The 15,823-nt window shown below is 37.4% G+C and overlaps 1 protein-coding gene across 6 annotated transcripts in view; it reads left to right on the top strand.

Moving 5' to 3' along the window:
* fzr (fizzy-related) overlaps window positions 1-15,823 on the top strand; it is a 280,840-nt gene that overhangs the window by 79,012 nt on the left and 186,005 nt on the right. For 4 of the 6 annotated variants that reach the window (XM_067782604.1, XM_067782609.1, XM_067782605.1 and 1 more), the window contains exon 2: window positions 644-998. In XM_067782604.1, the coding sequence (XP_067638705.1) occupies window positions 877-998 (122 nt within the window). In that variant the 5' untranslated portion in view covers window positions 644-876. The remainder of the gene's footprint in view (window positions 1-643; window positions 999-15,823) is intronic. The other 2 variants (XM_067782606.1, XM_067782608.1) reach the window with 1 other exon arrangement.

Genomic DNA, 15,823 nt, shown 5'->3' on the forward strand with positions numbered 1-15,823 from the left:
AAGGTGTTGTCTACTCGTACCAGAAATAATAAACGTGCCGGCACGTTCTTTGTATGTAGCAACTTTTTCTGTTTCTAAGCTTTGTGAGCGGCCGCAGTGGTGTAGTGGTAGCGTGCTCCGCCTTCCACACCGAAGATCCTGGGTTTACGCCCCTGGCAAAGCAACATCAAAATTTTAGAAACAAGTTTTTTCAATTAGAAGAAAATCTTTCTAAGCGGGGTCGAACCTCGGTAGATTTTGGCAAGCACTCCGAGTGTGTTTCTACCATGAAAAGCTCTCAGTGAAAACTCGTCTGCCTTGCAGATGCCGTTCGGAGTCGGCATAAAACAAGTAGGTCCCGTCCCGCCAATTTGTAGGATAAATTAAAATGAGCACGACGCAAATTGGAAGAGAATCGCGGCCTAAAATCTTTTCGGAGCTTATCACGCCTTACATTTATTTATTTATTTAAGCTTCGTGAGAAATAGCAACATATTGTATTATTATATCTTAGCTGACAGATATGACTTTGACCTTATGACTTATGGCCAGTTTTTGTATTAAGTATTTTCAAAATATGTAAACATACAAACAAAATAGGCTGCACAAAAAAATATTAATATTGAAAATATTTAAATTATTTATATTATTTGTCTCTTTGCAGAACGCTCTTATGAATAGAAAGACATCTTTATTTGTAAATAGTAAGAATTAAATTGCAATTGCAGCCAGAAAGCTCCTGAGAAGTGATTGTTTGTTATATGTACATATTTCTTAAACATATTTACTATTTGCAATATTGTAACTTGACTACACCACCAAAAAGCATATATTTTGTAAATTATTTGGTAAACGGCAGCCACGCTAAAATATATTCGTAAGAAATTGATTTGAAAAATGTTCAGCCCAGATTATGAAAAGCGTATACTAAAACATTGCAGTCCAGTTGCCAGGAATCTTTTCAATGCTTTCGAAGCGGCATCGACATCAACATCACTTGATCGGTTTATACCATGCAGGTGAGTAAAACTTTATATACACCTACGGTCAAAAAAAAAACCGATAAAAATTTCTTCCCTCTCACATCATTTTTACAGTCCCTACAGCTACGCAACGAAAGTTTTTAGTTCTTGTGGCGAACTCAGCTCATTGGGTTATATTTTAGGACGAGAAAGTTAGAAAGCCCCTGGCAGTCGTAAAAGACACGGTATTAAATAAAAATAATAGTGTAAACCTTAAGAAAAAAGTTAACATAACTGTCTACAAACTGCAAATAATCCGAAATATGAACAGCGTAGGCGATGGTCTTTGCAATGAATCATTCCTTTGGAGGGTTTGGATGAAATATACGGAATCGGTGGCTTTATCCCCTCGTTCTGGGAGCGGATGAACACGAAAAGCCACTGAAGGCGGTTAAACGGATATCATCAAAATAGCTCTTCTGAACACATTTAAAACTGCTGCTGAAAATGCCACGGAGTTTGAGGATAGTATAATTTTGGACATTCGTTCCCTAATGGCTACGATAGTAAGTCCCAAAAATACAGGAAGATTGAGTCACAACTCCGTATGTAATGGCGTGCATTAAAGAAGGCCTTTCACTAAGTATCGTGAGGCTATTCGAGCACAGTAATCTGAACGTTGTTGCGAGTGCATATTTTTGGTGCTAGCCACGCATTACAAGTCTTAATTGAATATATTTATTTTGCTCTAATCATAGAATATGACTCGTCTCCAGTCATTCCGAAAGCAGTTTATTTTTTCACAGTACCAGCTTAGTTTTTTGTGGCAAGAAGCTGGTTTTAATTTAGCCAGAGACCTAATTAATTTTTTTACCTCAAGTGATGGTGAACAAATGAGATTATCGTTTTCATGTTTATACCATCCTTCAATTCCGCGGAAGTTTCTGGAGCAATTTTAAATGTTTTTAGGAGAGACATAGTTACGATATTCCTATCATTGGTTTCAATGGCCGTTCGTTGCCCTCTACTTCGATAACGCGGGGATTACTATTTAATATATTTCTTTCAGAATCTCCTAGGGGAAAATTAATTGTAATGTACTTCGCTACTATTTCCATATTTTGCGTAAGTTGTCCTTTGTAGACAATTATGTTAATTTTTTCTTCAAGGATAAAACTATTAATTAATGAAAAGCGCGATAACCTCCGAAGAGATTTAAGGCCGAGCGTTTCTTCCAATTTTCGCCGTGCTCCTTTTTTATTTTTCGTACAAATTGGCGGGACGGGACCTACTTGTTTTTATGCCGACTTCGAGAAGCTTTTTATGGCAGAAATACACTCGGAGTGTTTGCCAAACACTGCCGAGGGGCGACACCGCTAGAATTTTTTTTTTTTTTTGAAAAACTTGTTTCTAAAATTTTGATGCTGCTTTCCCCGGGGCCTGAACCCATGTCCTTCGATGTGGTAGGCGGAGCGCGCTACCATTACACCACGGCGGCCGCCAAACTAATATGAAGCAAGTAAAAATTTCATATTCTTAACCAAACAAATCACTGTTAAAAGAACTGGTTTCATTGCTAATTTCAACAGCGAACAACTGTCAATATTATGCAAATATATCAGCAAATTTTCAAGAATATATAGAAAAATCCGTTATAGGTGCACTTGTGCAGGCTCCTTATTTTCAAATTGTTGCTGCAAGCAAATCTTTAAAATTATTCCAAACAATTAGAATTCTGATGGAATAAATGGAAACGATTTTGTTTCGTAAATATTAACGGTCGGGAATAAAAAGGAGATTTATTTTAAGAGTGAATAAAGAAAACATCTTATAACATCCGTAAAAAAGAATAGTTTAGTGAAAATGGTACTCCCCATACTGTCCTATTGTTACCTTACTTCTTCAGGCGCGTTATGAAAAAATTATGAGAGAAATTTTAAAATGTAACACAAAATTAACAGGTCGAAGATGCAGTTCGCGTGGTTGTTCGCTGCGAACTGTACGAGCATACTTGCTTTGAGTGGGATTTTCACCACTCACATTATGTTCAATTAGATCGAATTGTGAAAAAGCCAGCATTCGCTAGCGTTATTTAACTTCGGAAGTGTATTTTTAGGTATGTATATACTTTCATTTCATGTCAGCTTGACGTAAATACATATATATGCATGTTAATGTTGTTAATGGTTAATCAAGCACACATCTCTTGAAAGTGATCTTTAAAAATGTTACACGATTCGTCAAAATTTTCAAAGTTAAATTTTTTAGTAGGATTCTGAGACCTATTCGAAGGTTTTTAGCATTCAGCATCAAAAATATAAAGATATGATGCAAAATCGGGTCAGTCTAATGTACATGTATTCCAATTTTTGTGCACTAAGGAGATTTAATATCTACTATATTTGTATATAAAGATGGATGTAGATATGTTTGCATGCAGCTTATGAACTCCGAAACCACTCCACCGATTTTATTTAAATTTTTCAGAATAGCTTCACAGCAATCCGGAGAGAATTTCTGAGAAGTTCCTTTCCGAGAGGTGGACCAGGGACCGATCCATTCGAACAAATTCTATCCACGGTGCGATTTGTCTGAATTATGTTATATACATAGGTAGCCCTTTGCCTAGATTAATATTTGCGATAATTTTAAATGATGCCAAAGAAGTATAACTTCTCACGCGCATACATCTGTTAGTACACGCACACGTTTTTTATATTCAGCGTGCTTTGCACACAGAGTATATTAACTTTGATTGGATAACGGTTGGCTGTACAGGTATAAATCGAGATGTATATAGACTTCCATATATCAAAATCATCAGTATCGACAAAAAATTTGATTGAGCCATGTCCGTCCGTCCGTCTGTCCGTTAACACAAAATATAGGCGGCATGCGCACAAAGGCGATAGATGTTGTCCTGTCCTCATCCCGGATGGACTACGATGTTTACGTTCTCGTCGAAACTTGGCTTAATGAGGATTTCTTCCATGAAGAGTTTTTCGATCCTATGCTCTTTGTAACTTATCGCAAAGACAGAGATTATATCAAAACGGGGCTGAGAAAAGGTGGTGGTGTTTTGATCGCAGTAAAAAGAGGCTTATGTGCCTCAGTCTTTGAATTACTTCACCGCGATTCCTTAATCGACCAGCTGTGTGTCCGAATCTCTGGCTCTTCGTGCTATACGCTCATCTGCTGTTCATACATACCGTCAAACAGTTGTGACAGTCTATATAGTGCTCACATCGAAAACATTGTCAATCTTTGGGAAACTAAAGCTGATGCTAATTTTTGTATTCTTGGCGATTATAATATGCCGGACATCACATGGCTGAATTTACAGAATAATGGCATTTTAACTCCTACAAATGTTACGCGCTTACATGAAATTAATCTCATTGATAGTTTTTTAAGTTGTGATCTTATCCAAATTAATCATTTATTTAACGCTCTTTCTAGGTTGCTTGATCTTGTGTTTGTGGACGAAAATTTAATATTTAAACTGTCTGAGAGTACTCTCCCATAATGCGCGTCCGATAAGCATCATGTTCCGCTTGCTATCTTTATTCAATACTTTGACGCGATTCCTGCTTCTACTCTCGCGGACAATCTTTCTTTAAATTTCCGGCGAACTAATTTTGAGGAGTTTAACAATGCTTTCCTCGATGTAACTTGGGAAAATCTATTTGATTCTGAGGACGTCAGCGCTTGCTGCGATACCTTCCTTTATAAGTTGTGTGAGATTTTTAATATCAATGTGCCTCCTCTTGGGCCAAAACTAAATAAACTGCCTTGGTACAACAAAGCTCTAAAAAATCTAAAAAATAAGCGAAATAAGTATAACAAGTTGTATAGGGCCAATACTACGGATACTTTCCTCAAATAGCAATATACAACTAGTGTGAAACAGTTTAACGTGCTCGATAAATTTCTGTATAACCAGTATATGGGAAGGCTCGAAACGGATCTAAAAGAAAATCCTAAGGCCTTTTGGAATTTTATTCGCTTCAAACGTGGCTCTTCTAATATTCCCACTTGCATGCACTTTAATGGCAAGAGCGCGCAGTCTCTGGATGGTTCTGTTGAACTATTCGCTGAATTCTTGAAACCTAATTTTGATGATGATGCTGCTGTTCCGAATCTGCTCTCAGCTGTCACTGAACGATTAGATTTTGGATCGCTCACTATCTCCAATCCCGTTGTTGGCAATGCTATGTTCACACTAAAGCCCTCGCTGAAATGCGACAGTGATGGCGTCTGCGCGTGTGTTCTGAAGCACTGCAGCGTATCTTTATGTTCACCTCGTTGCTACATGTTTAATTTGTCTCTCTCATCTGGCATTTTTATTGATAGATAACACCGATTTTCAAAACCGGGAATAAAAACGATATTTCAAACTATAGGCCCATTGCTAAACTTACTGTTTGTTGGAAACTTTTCGAAAAAATAATAAAAGATAAACTATCCTTTATAGTCAAACGCATTGTTGAACCAAATCAACATGGTTTTTCTGCCGGACGCTCTACTGTCACTAACTTGGCGTCTTTCTCGGATTTCTGTATATCCGCATTCAAAGATGGATTTCAAGTTGATGATATATACACGGACTTCTCGAAGGCCTTCGACAAAGTATCTCACCAGATTCTCTTGTAAAAACACGAGTGTATTGGCTTGCACTCTGTGTTTTTAAGCTGGTTGAAATCGTACCTGACGAATAGACTCTTGTGTGTTAAAATCGAAAATCCTAAGTCCCACTCATTTGTCGCAACATCTGAAGTGCCTCAAGGCAGTATTCTTGGTCCGCTCCTGTTTTTTGCTTTTCGTAAATGATATTGGTTCCTGCTTCAAAAACTCCAGTTTTCTGCTATTTGCTGATAATCTTAAAATTTTCCGTAGAATCAATGCCCCTTCAGATTCCTGCCTTTTGCAAAGTGACCTTAATAATGTGGATGATTGGTGTCGCGCCAATAATCTTTTGTTAAATGTTAAAAAATGTTTTAGTATGTTTTTCTCAAAATCCATGAACTCCCATTCTTCGTTGTACTCTATTTCAGGCATCCAGTTGGCGTCAATTAAACATGTTGATCTAGGCGTTGCCTTTGACTCAAACTTCACATTCACCAATCACATATGTTATGTGCTCCCATTGGCCTACAGGAACCTTGCTTTTCTTCGCAGATATGCAAGGGACTTTAAAGATCCGTATACTACGAAAGCCCTATATATCGTTAGTGCGCTCCAAACTAGAATATGCTTCCAATATCTGGAACCCCATCTACAGCAATCATTCGGCCAGAATAGAAAGAGTTCAAAGAAAGTTTGTCCGTTTTGCATTGAACTCCATACATTTTGATAACCCGCTGCCTTCTTATTCTTCTCGTTGTCAATTGATCAATCTGCTATCACTTGAAGCGAGGAGAACGGTGCACTTGGTTATGTTTGTGTACGACTTAATCGTGGGCTCTTTGGACTGTGCGACTCTTCTTGCGAAAATATCTTTTAATGTGCCGCAAAAAAAACTGCGCGCAATCCTGCCTTTTTATTTGAGTTCTTGTTGAGCAAATTACTTTAATTTTAGCCCAATTTTCCGCGCCATAACAGAATTAAATAAGCTCTCTACTAGATTAAATATTGATTTTTCTGCGTCCAGAGATACATTCAAGGCTTTCATTGACTTACTCTTTACATAATGTTGTACCTGTATATGTTTAATGTTTATATGTTTAATGTTTATATTTATTTTTAATATGTTATTGAATCTAGTCTGTAAGATTTTTGATCATCGACTGAATTAATAATATTAATAATAATAATAACACGATAACTTGAGTAAATTTTGAGGTATCTTGATGAAATTTGGTATGTAGGTTCCTGGGCACTCATCTCAGATCGGTATTTAAAATGAACGAAATCGGACTATAACCACGCCCACTTTTTCGATATCGAAAATTTCGAAAAACCGAAAAAGTGCAATAATTCATTACCAAAGACGGATAAAGCGATGAAACTTGGTAGGTTGGTTAACATTATGACGCAGAATAGAAAATTAGTAAAATTTTGGGCAATGGGCGTGGCACCGCCCACGTTAATTGGAAGTAATTTAAAAGTTTTGCAAGCTGTAATTTGGCAGTCGTTGAAGATATCATGATGAAATTTGACAGGAACGTTACTCCTATTACTGTATGTGTGCTAAATAAAAATTAGCAAAATCGGATAACGAACGCGCCCACTTTAAAAAAAATTTTTAAAGACAAATTTTAACAAAAAATTGAATATCTTTACCGTATATAAGTAAATTATGTCAATATTCAATTCCAGTAATGATCTGGTGCAACAAAATACAAAAATAAAAGAAAATTTCAAAATGGGCGTGGCTCCGCCCTTTTTCATTTAATTTGTCTAGAATACTTTTAAGGCCATAAGTCGAACAAAAATTTACCAATCCTTGTAAAATTTAGACGATAACTGTTTTCTGTGAAAATGGGCGAATCTGTTGAAGCCACGCCCAGTTTTTATACACAGTCGACCGTCTGTCCTTCCGCTCGGCCGTTAACACGATAACTTGAGCAAAAATCGATATATCTTTACTAAACTCAGTTCACGCACTTATCTGAACTCACTTTATCTTGGTATAAAAAATGTCGGAAATCCGACTATGACCACGCCCACTTTTTCGATATCGAAAATTACGAAAAATGAAAAAAAATGCCATAATTATATACCAAATATGAAAAAAGGGATGAAACATGGTAATTGGATTGGTTTATTGACGCAAAATATAACTTTAGAAAAACTTTGTAAAATGGGCGTGACACCTACCATACTAAGTAGAAGAAAATGAAAAAGTTCTGCAGGGCAAAATCAAAAGCCCTTGGAATCTTGGCAGGAATACTGTCCGTGGTATTACATATATAAATAAATTAGCGGTATCCGACATATGTTGTTCTGGGTCACCCTGGTCCACATTTTGGTCAATATCTCGAAAAGGCGTCCACGTATAGAACTAAGGCCCACTCCCTTTTAAAATACTCATTAACACCTTTCATTTCATACTCATATCGTACAAAGACATCCTAGAGTTACTCCTGCTCGACCTTTATGGCGACATCTCGAAAAGGCGTCCAAGTATAGAACTAAGGCCCACTCCCTTTTAAATAATCATTAGCACCTTTCATTTGATACCTATATCGTACAAACGAATTCTAGAGTCACCCCTGGTCCACCTTTATGGCGATATCTCGAAAAAGTGTCCACCTATAGAACTAAGGCCCACTCCCTTTTAAAATACTCATTAGCACCTTTCATTTCATACCCATATCGTGCAAACACATCTAGAGTCACCCCTGGTCCACCTTTATGGCGATATCTCGAAAAGGCGTCCACCTATAGAACTAAGGCCCAGTCCCTTTTAGATAATCATTAACACTTCATTTGATACCTATATCGTACAAACGCATTCTAGAGTCATCTCTGGTCCACCTTTATGACGATATCTCGAAAAGGCGTCCACGTATAGAGCTAAGGCCCACTCCCTTTTAAAATATCTACTCATTAACACCAATAATTTCATACTCATATCGTACAAACACATTCTAGAGTCACCCCTGGTCCATCTTTATGGCGATATCTCGAAAAAGCGTCCACCTATAGAACTAAGGCCCACTCCCTTTTAAATAATCATTAACACCTTTCATTTGATACCTATATCGTACAAACGCATTCTAGAGTCACCTCTGGTCCACCTTTATGACGATATCTCGAAAACGCGTCCACCTATAGAACTAAGGCCCACTCCCTTTTAAAATTTTTATTAACACCTTTCATTTCATACCCATATCGTGCAAACGCATTCTGGAGTCACCCCTGGCCTACCTTTATGGCGATATCTCGAAAAAGTGTCCACCTATAGAACTAAGGCCCACTCCCTTTTAAAATACTCATTAGCACCTTTCATTTCATACCCATATCGTACAAACGCATTCTAGAGTCCCCCTGGTCCACCTTTATGGCGATATCTCGAAAAGGCGTCCACCTATAGAACTAAGGCCCACTCCCTTTTAAAATTTTTATTAACACCTTTCATTTCATACCCATATCGCGCAAACACATTCTAGAGTCTGTCCTGGTCCACCCTTATGGCGATATCTCGAAAAGGCGTCCACCTATAGAACTAAGGCCCACTCCCTTTTAAAATTTTCATTAACACCTTTCATTTCATACCCATATCGTACAAACACATTCTAGAGTCACCCCTGGTCCACCTTTATTGCAATATCCTGAAATGGCGCCCACCTATAGAACTATGGCCCACTCCCTTTTAAAATACTCTTTAATACCTTCCATTTGATACCCATGCCATACAAACACATAGGTTCATTTTCCTACATGGTGATTTTACTTTATTTTTCCCCAAAGCTCTGAGCTGAGTATGAAATGTTCGAATACACCCGAACTTACCCTGCAAAAATCGTTGGATCATGTGGTCCACTGGAGTACTTACCATTATACTCCACTGTAATGCAGCAATGGACAAACTCATGATTCTACACGAACATATTGTAATCCGATCATTGCTCGTTTTTAACGATTGTAATCACTACACGATGTTTATTGGACTGTGGGTACTCCATGGATTACTCTGATGTAATGCGGAGCTGGAGTATATGGTCCAGTGCTAGGACATCGCAATGTTAATTGGACCATATTTTTTGTATGAATTGTGGTTAATTTTGGAGTACTCGGTTGGTCCATGGCGACTACTCCATACATGCATGCATGGAGTACTCGCGATTTTTGCAGGGATATGATGTAAGTAGTTAATGACAATATGCCGTAATGATAAAATGCAAAAAAATTCTCAAGCATAACTTGTGGTTATCTACGTAGGTATGTATGCGAAATTTAATTTTTCGTTTGTGGTTAGATTATATCCGCATTGTTCAACCAATTCATACATACATATGTGGGTATGTATGTATGAATCTTTAGCCACATTTTCATCTATTTTAGTCACTAGTAATATTTCGAATTGGTGTAACCTAAGTTCAATGATCTCAAAACACTCAAATAGTAAGCACAATAAATCGTTGTACAATTCAATTTCCATTCATCATTTCCATTTTCTACGTTTCCGTGCTACATTCAACGCATAGATAGTGTATACGTACGTATGTATGTGTGTGTGAAACATGGCAGAAACACGATGATATTAACAAGGCTTACCGGGTCGTTGCTCACCGCCACATTTTCCACTTTTGAGGGCATTGTTGTTGGTAGAACAATTTTGAATGTTTTCATCATTAAGTACCACAACTACAAACCGGCTTACGTCGAACCGGTGTTTGAATACAAATAATTAGTTTTTCTTTTTCACACAGGACCACTTGAAGCAATTAACGAACATGAGTCAGCAACCAAAAAAAATACTACGCTTTTTTCAAAAAGCAGTTAAAATAGATAGCACCCGATTTCTCCATAGCTTTAAGGACAGTCAAAATAAAATCCATTCATAAATGTTGTAATGTACATTACTCAAAATGCAAAATTCCAGGAGGATTACTTCACAATGGTCCAAGAAATCTGTGGACAGGGGCACGCCGCGGGACGGGGTATTATTCACCATTATTAAATAATAGTATTTATCACAAAGCACTAACCATAGAATTTCAATTTTATCAATTCGATAAGAAGTCATTAACGATACCAAGTCATATAACTATAATAGAGCAGATGTTACAGGTATAGATAATTACCTTAGCAACTTTGATTGGTAATTTCTAGACTTTGTAGATGATCCACAATCATCCTACAACAACATGAGTCTGACCTTATTTATATAATCTCGAGATTTATTCCCCAATACTAATTAAGCTCCAATAACACAGTGCTACAAAAAAAAATTCAAAATACTTTTCAAGTGACCTAGTGTACGTTGTAGGCCTTGACGAGTAAATCATGATAATGTGTTTCAAAACTGTCTAACACCCCCAAATTTTCAAGCTATTGTCTAAAAACCGTTTTTCGCCTACTGCGCGCACTCTAAACATCATAATGTCGTCATGTTTTAACCAATTTTCGATCGATTTACGGTTTTGGAAAGAAGAAGATTCAAGCTTTAAGCTGATATATGTGGGTAAAAAGGGGTTAGTGATATACGACTATCCTTTTTACGAAGTTAAATAGATTATTTAATGTTTAATTTTGAACGTTTAATGTTTAATAAAGAATTAAGTTACAAATGAAATTCACAAATGGTTGAATGTAATATATTTAGTTAATTCCAATATTCAAGATGGTTAACTTTCACACGCATCGTTCTGCCGTCGTTATGGTTTGAGTTCTCGTCGTCAACTAACTATTGCTTCTCGTTTGATCATTGTTGTTTCTCTTTGTTGCTTCTTCGTATCGCGTTCCACAAGGTTGCTGAGAAAAGGTCAAGATGTTGTTTAGAAGCCCACTCCCACATTCGGCCATCCTGCTGCGCATTCGCCCTCGAATGCACCGTTGTCATCATCAGAGAAATTTACCCATGGCTTCATAAATTCGGCGCAAGTCGATGTTTGATTTGGCCCTTCAGTTTTACCAGATTTTACAACGTCGTAGGTATCTTTTGGCTTTACCTTTATAACACGGTAGGGACCCATATATTTAGCTTTTAATTTGAGTCCTCCACCAAATTGCGTACGTTTTATTGCCACCAAATCGTCAATGGAATACTTGTGGGCTTTTTTGCGTCGAAGGTTGTATGTTTTTTGGTTTTCAGCTTGCATATTCAAAATCTGCTTTTTTGCATGTTTCCTAGCCTCATCTCTCATATCTACATATTTTTGTCGCATTTCTTCTTCTATTAAATTTTTGATATTAACGTTGTCGCTTGTTCGCATCTTAACACCTGTCAACAACTCGAATGGGGTCATGTCGATGCTTCGATTATATGTGGAGTTAACGATTTGCTGTACCCTGTCAGTGTACTTATACCACTTACTTGGATCGTCTTTGCTTAGCTTTGATAGAACGCTTGATATAACGCCATTCAATATCTCCACTTGGCCATTAACACGTGGAAGCCCAGTGGTTATTTTGAAATGCTGGATGTTTTCGTCTTCGCAGTATTTTCGAAAATCGTCAGATGTAAATGCCGAACCACGGCCCGAGATATTCTGAACTGGGTTACCAAACGTCATACTCTGTAATTTTAAACGGCTAATTGCTTCTTGTGCTGACGTTGACTTGGTAGGATATAGCCAAGAAAATTTTGTAAAGGAATCGATAACGGCAAATATGTGTTTGTACGACTTGTTGGTAGACTCCAACGGACCAAGGAAATCTATATGGTACGTATGAAGCGGTGTTTCACCCTTGTGTAGCGGATTAAGTTCGCCCTCTTGCTTGCCTAACTTTCGGTTTGAGACAATGCAAGCAACACAGTTAGCTATATGCGTGCGTATTTTTTCTTCCAGCTTTGGAATGAAAAACTCTCGACAAATCAGATCTTTAGTTTTTCTCACGGCAAAATGGACCTTCTCGTGTGCACGTCTAATCACGTCTCGTTGCATACACTTCGGTACTACCACTACCTCAGTGTCGTCGATCAATTTGTGGAGAATACCTCCCTTTTGGAAATAGTCGTTGTACGTCTTCTTCTCTTGAATAATTTCAGTGATAGCTTTTAATTCTTCATCTTGCTGTTGAGCGCGTCGTAACGAGCTTAGTAAATCTACATCACTTATCTTCATAACCGGGTAGCGGCTTAAAGCATCTACGTGCCTCATTAGAATACCCTTGCGATGTTCTACCTGGCAGTCATATTCTTGAAGGAATAGTATCCAACGCGCTACTCTTGTGCTTAAATCTTTTTTCTCCAACGTTTTCGTAAAGGCATTACAGTCAGTTACGAGTTTAAAATGTAAACCAAGTAAATACACACGAAATTTTTTCAATGCCTCTATTACAGCTAAAAGTTCTAGTTCATAGCTTGAGTATTTACGTTCTGCGTCAGATGTTTTCTTGCTCATGAAATATATAGGATGCAATTGATTATCGTCAGGAAATTTTTGGAATAGCACAGCGCCATAACCGTCTATGGATGCGTCGGTATGGACTTCAGTCACATACTGTTGATTAAATATACCTAGTACCGGTTTTTCACTGAGTACTTTCTTCAGTCTGTCGAATGCTGCGATTTGCGTCTCACCTATTACAAACTTTTGATCTTGTTTAGTTATATCTGTAAGCGGCTTAGCGATGACAGAAAACCCAGGAACGAATTTTCTAAAATACCCCGCAAGGCCTAAAAAGCTTTGCAACTGCTTGATATTTTTTGGTATTGGAAACTTAAACAAAGCGTCAATTTTGGAAGGAGATGGGTAAATTTTTTGACCCTCAATTACGTGACCAAGAAACTCGACACGCTTTTTCAAAAAATTACACTTTTTCAGATTGATTACTAGTCCATAGTTTCTACATTGATTTAGTACTTTCTCTAAATTACACAAAGCCTCGCCTTCGCTTTGCGCAGGGATAATGATGTCGTCGATGTAGGGTAGTGCGATTCCCTGTCGAGATAAATCACGGAATATTGCATTAACGTGCCTTTGGAACACACCCGGAGAGTTTGACAAACCGAATGGCACTTTACGAAATTGATATTGTCCATTGTTCGTCACAAATGCCGTATATTTTCGACTAGGTTCAGAAACTGACACGTGAAAAAACCCGTTTTTCAAATCTATGGTACTAAATATTTACGCATTTTGAAGCCGATCTAACTGATCTTCTATTAACTGCAATGGAAAACGGTCTTTAATAATAACTTTATTAATTTGTCTATAATCTACGCACAGCCGATGGCTGCCGTCGCGTTTTTTGACCATCACAGGGCTACTGAATTCTGAGTTTTCGATTATACCATCCTGTAACCACTGTTCAATTTGTTCATCTACTTTGCAGCGTTCTGAAAGTGGAAGTCTGCGCGGCCTACAAGCTATGGGAGTTTCATCTTTCAAAACAATGTTCATCTCCACATTTGTTGATTTGCCTTTATTTGGTTTATAATTACTCACCAACAGATGCACCTTTTGCTTCGCACTTACACTAGCATTTTCATCAATGTTCACCTCATTATCATTGAACTCGATATTCATCATGGAAAACACTTCTTTATTGTCCTCATTATGCTTTCTTATCAAAAGTCCATCACGATTAATATGAATATCAGCTAGTAAACAAAACTCTTCTCCTATCACCACATCAATATCCATATATTTATCAGATACCACCAAAAAATTCACTTTGAACACATTATCGTCAACATATATTTCAGTACTAAGTTTTCCAATTGGTCTGATATTATTATTCATATTTCTTTCACCGAAACCTACCAAACATACGTTTGTTTGTTGCAGTACTGGTTTATTCAATGTCTTATGCACTTTATCAGTAATTATATTAAATTTGCTGCCTGTATCAAACAAAGCCATATATTTAACATTTTCAATGACCACACACATGTTATTTTTTGGGTAAAGACATCGCGTATTGCTTGTTTCACTTTTATTTTCATTTTTTGGGCAAATTTTTGATATGTGTCCGAATTGTTTACATTGAAAACATTTCGTTCCCTTTCCCTTGTCCTTGCAATCTACACTCTTGTGCCCTTTCATCCCGCAATTGTAGCAAACACATTTATCTTTTTCGGTTTTCACCACACTTTTTGCTTCTACCTTACATTCGACACTCTTCTTATTACTCTTTCGCATCGTTTCGTATATTTTGATTTTTTCTTTAAATTCTTTCAAACTATGTGCACCGTACAATACTGCTTTGTTTACATTCAAGTCGCTAATACCTTCAGTCACATATTGCATTAAAGCATTTTCTTCGATATTACCCCGCATTGCTAATTCCTTCATACTCAAAAAATATTCTTGCACACTCGCTTCTGCTTTCATTTTTTTCTCGCATAGTTGTTTGTGTATTTGTGCGCTATTTACAACAGTCTTAAACTCTTCTGCTAATGCTGATTTCAATTTTTGCCGAGAAGTAATACCTCTTTCGCTTTGAATAACAACTTTGCTAAACCTCGCAGTGATTTTTTAGCAAATATGAATTTTTGTAATTCATCCCACCCTAACATAATTGCAGTCTCTTCAAACTCTTGCAGCCAAATCTCAACAGAAATATTTTCACTACCATCAAATTGCCGTACAGAGTCTTCAATATCACGAAAGTTGATAGAGAATCGTGTCACTTGTGCTGCTTCTGCAAATGGGTTTGTTGTTGTTGCGCCTCTGCTATTCGCTTCCAGTTGTTCGTCGCTTTCGTTATTTATTCGATCGTTGATTTTGACTTGACTACTTGTTCGTGGTGGAAATCCAAAATGTGCGTCATTTGTAGTTACGTCAAAACTACGCAAATCACCACTACCATCGTCGCCATTCTCACCATTTTCGCTTTCGCCATCGTCGTTGTCATTTTCCCCAGCCTCTGCCGCAGCACACAACAACATTTTGTTCTGCAAATTCCGAAAAATGTGCAGCCCAACATTCTCTACTTTGAAGCTCAAACCCAACACGTTGCAAATGGATATTAGATCAGTGGCTGTCAAATTTTCATCTATGTATTCAAACTTTTGCTTGCAGCGGTCGTCATGTTCGTCGTATTCAAACCCTTCAAATTCGCGTAAACGTTTGCGATTTGATCTGTCTCCTTCGGACTCCAATACAAATTTGTGCAGAGCTACAATGCTTTGTTTGCAGCTTGTACGCAACTTTTCGCGTACAAATTCAAATTTTTGCAGACACAACATTTCCACGAATTTCTTTCTTATTAGAAATTTTATGCAATCGACTTTACTTCTTATTTTGCAATTTCTAATCGTTTAA

The sequence above is a fragment of the Eurosta solidaginis genome, chromosome 4 (genome assembly GCF_040869045.1).
Source record: "Eurosta solidaginis isolate ZX-2024a chromosome 4, ASM4086904v1, whole genome shotgun sequence".
Classification (NCBI taxonomy): domain Eukaryota; kingdom Metazoa; phylum Arthropoda; class Insecta; order Diptera; family Tephritidae; genus Eurosta; species Eurosta solidaginis.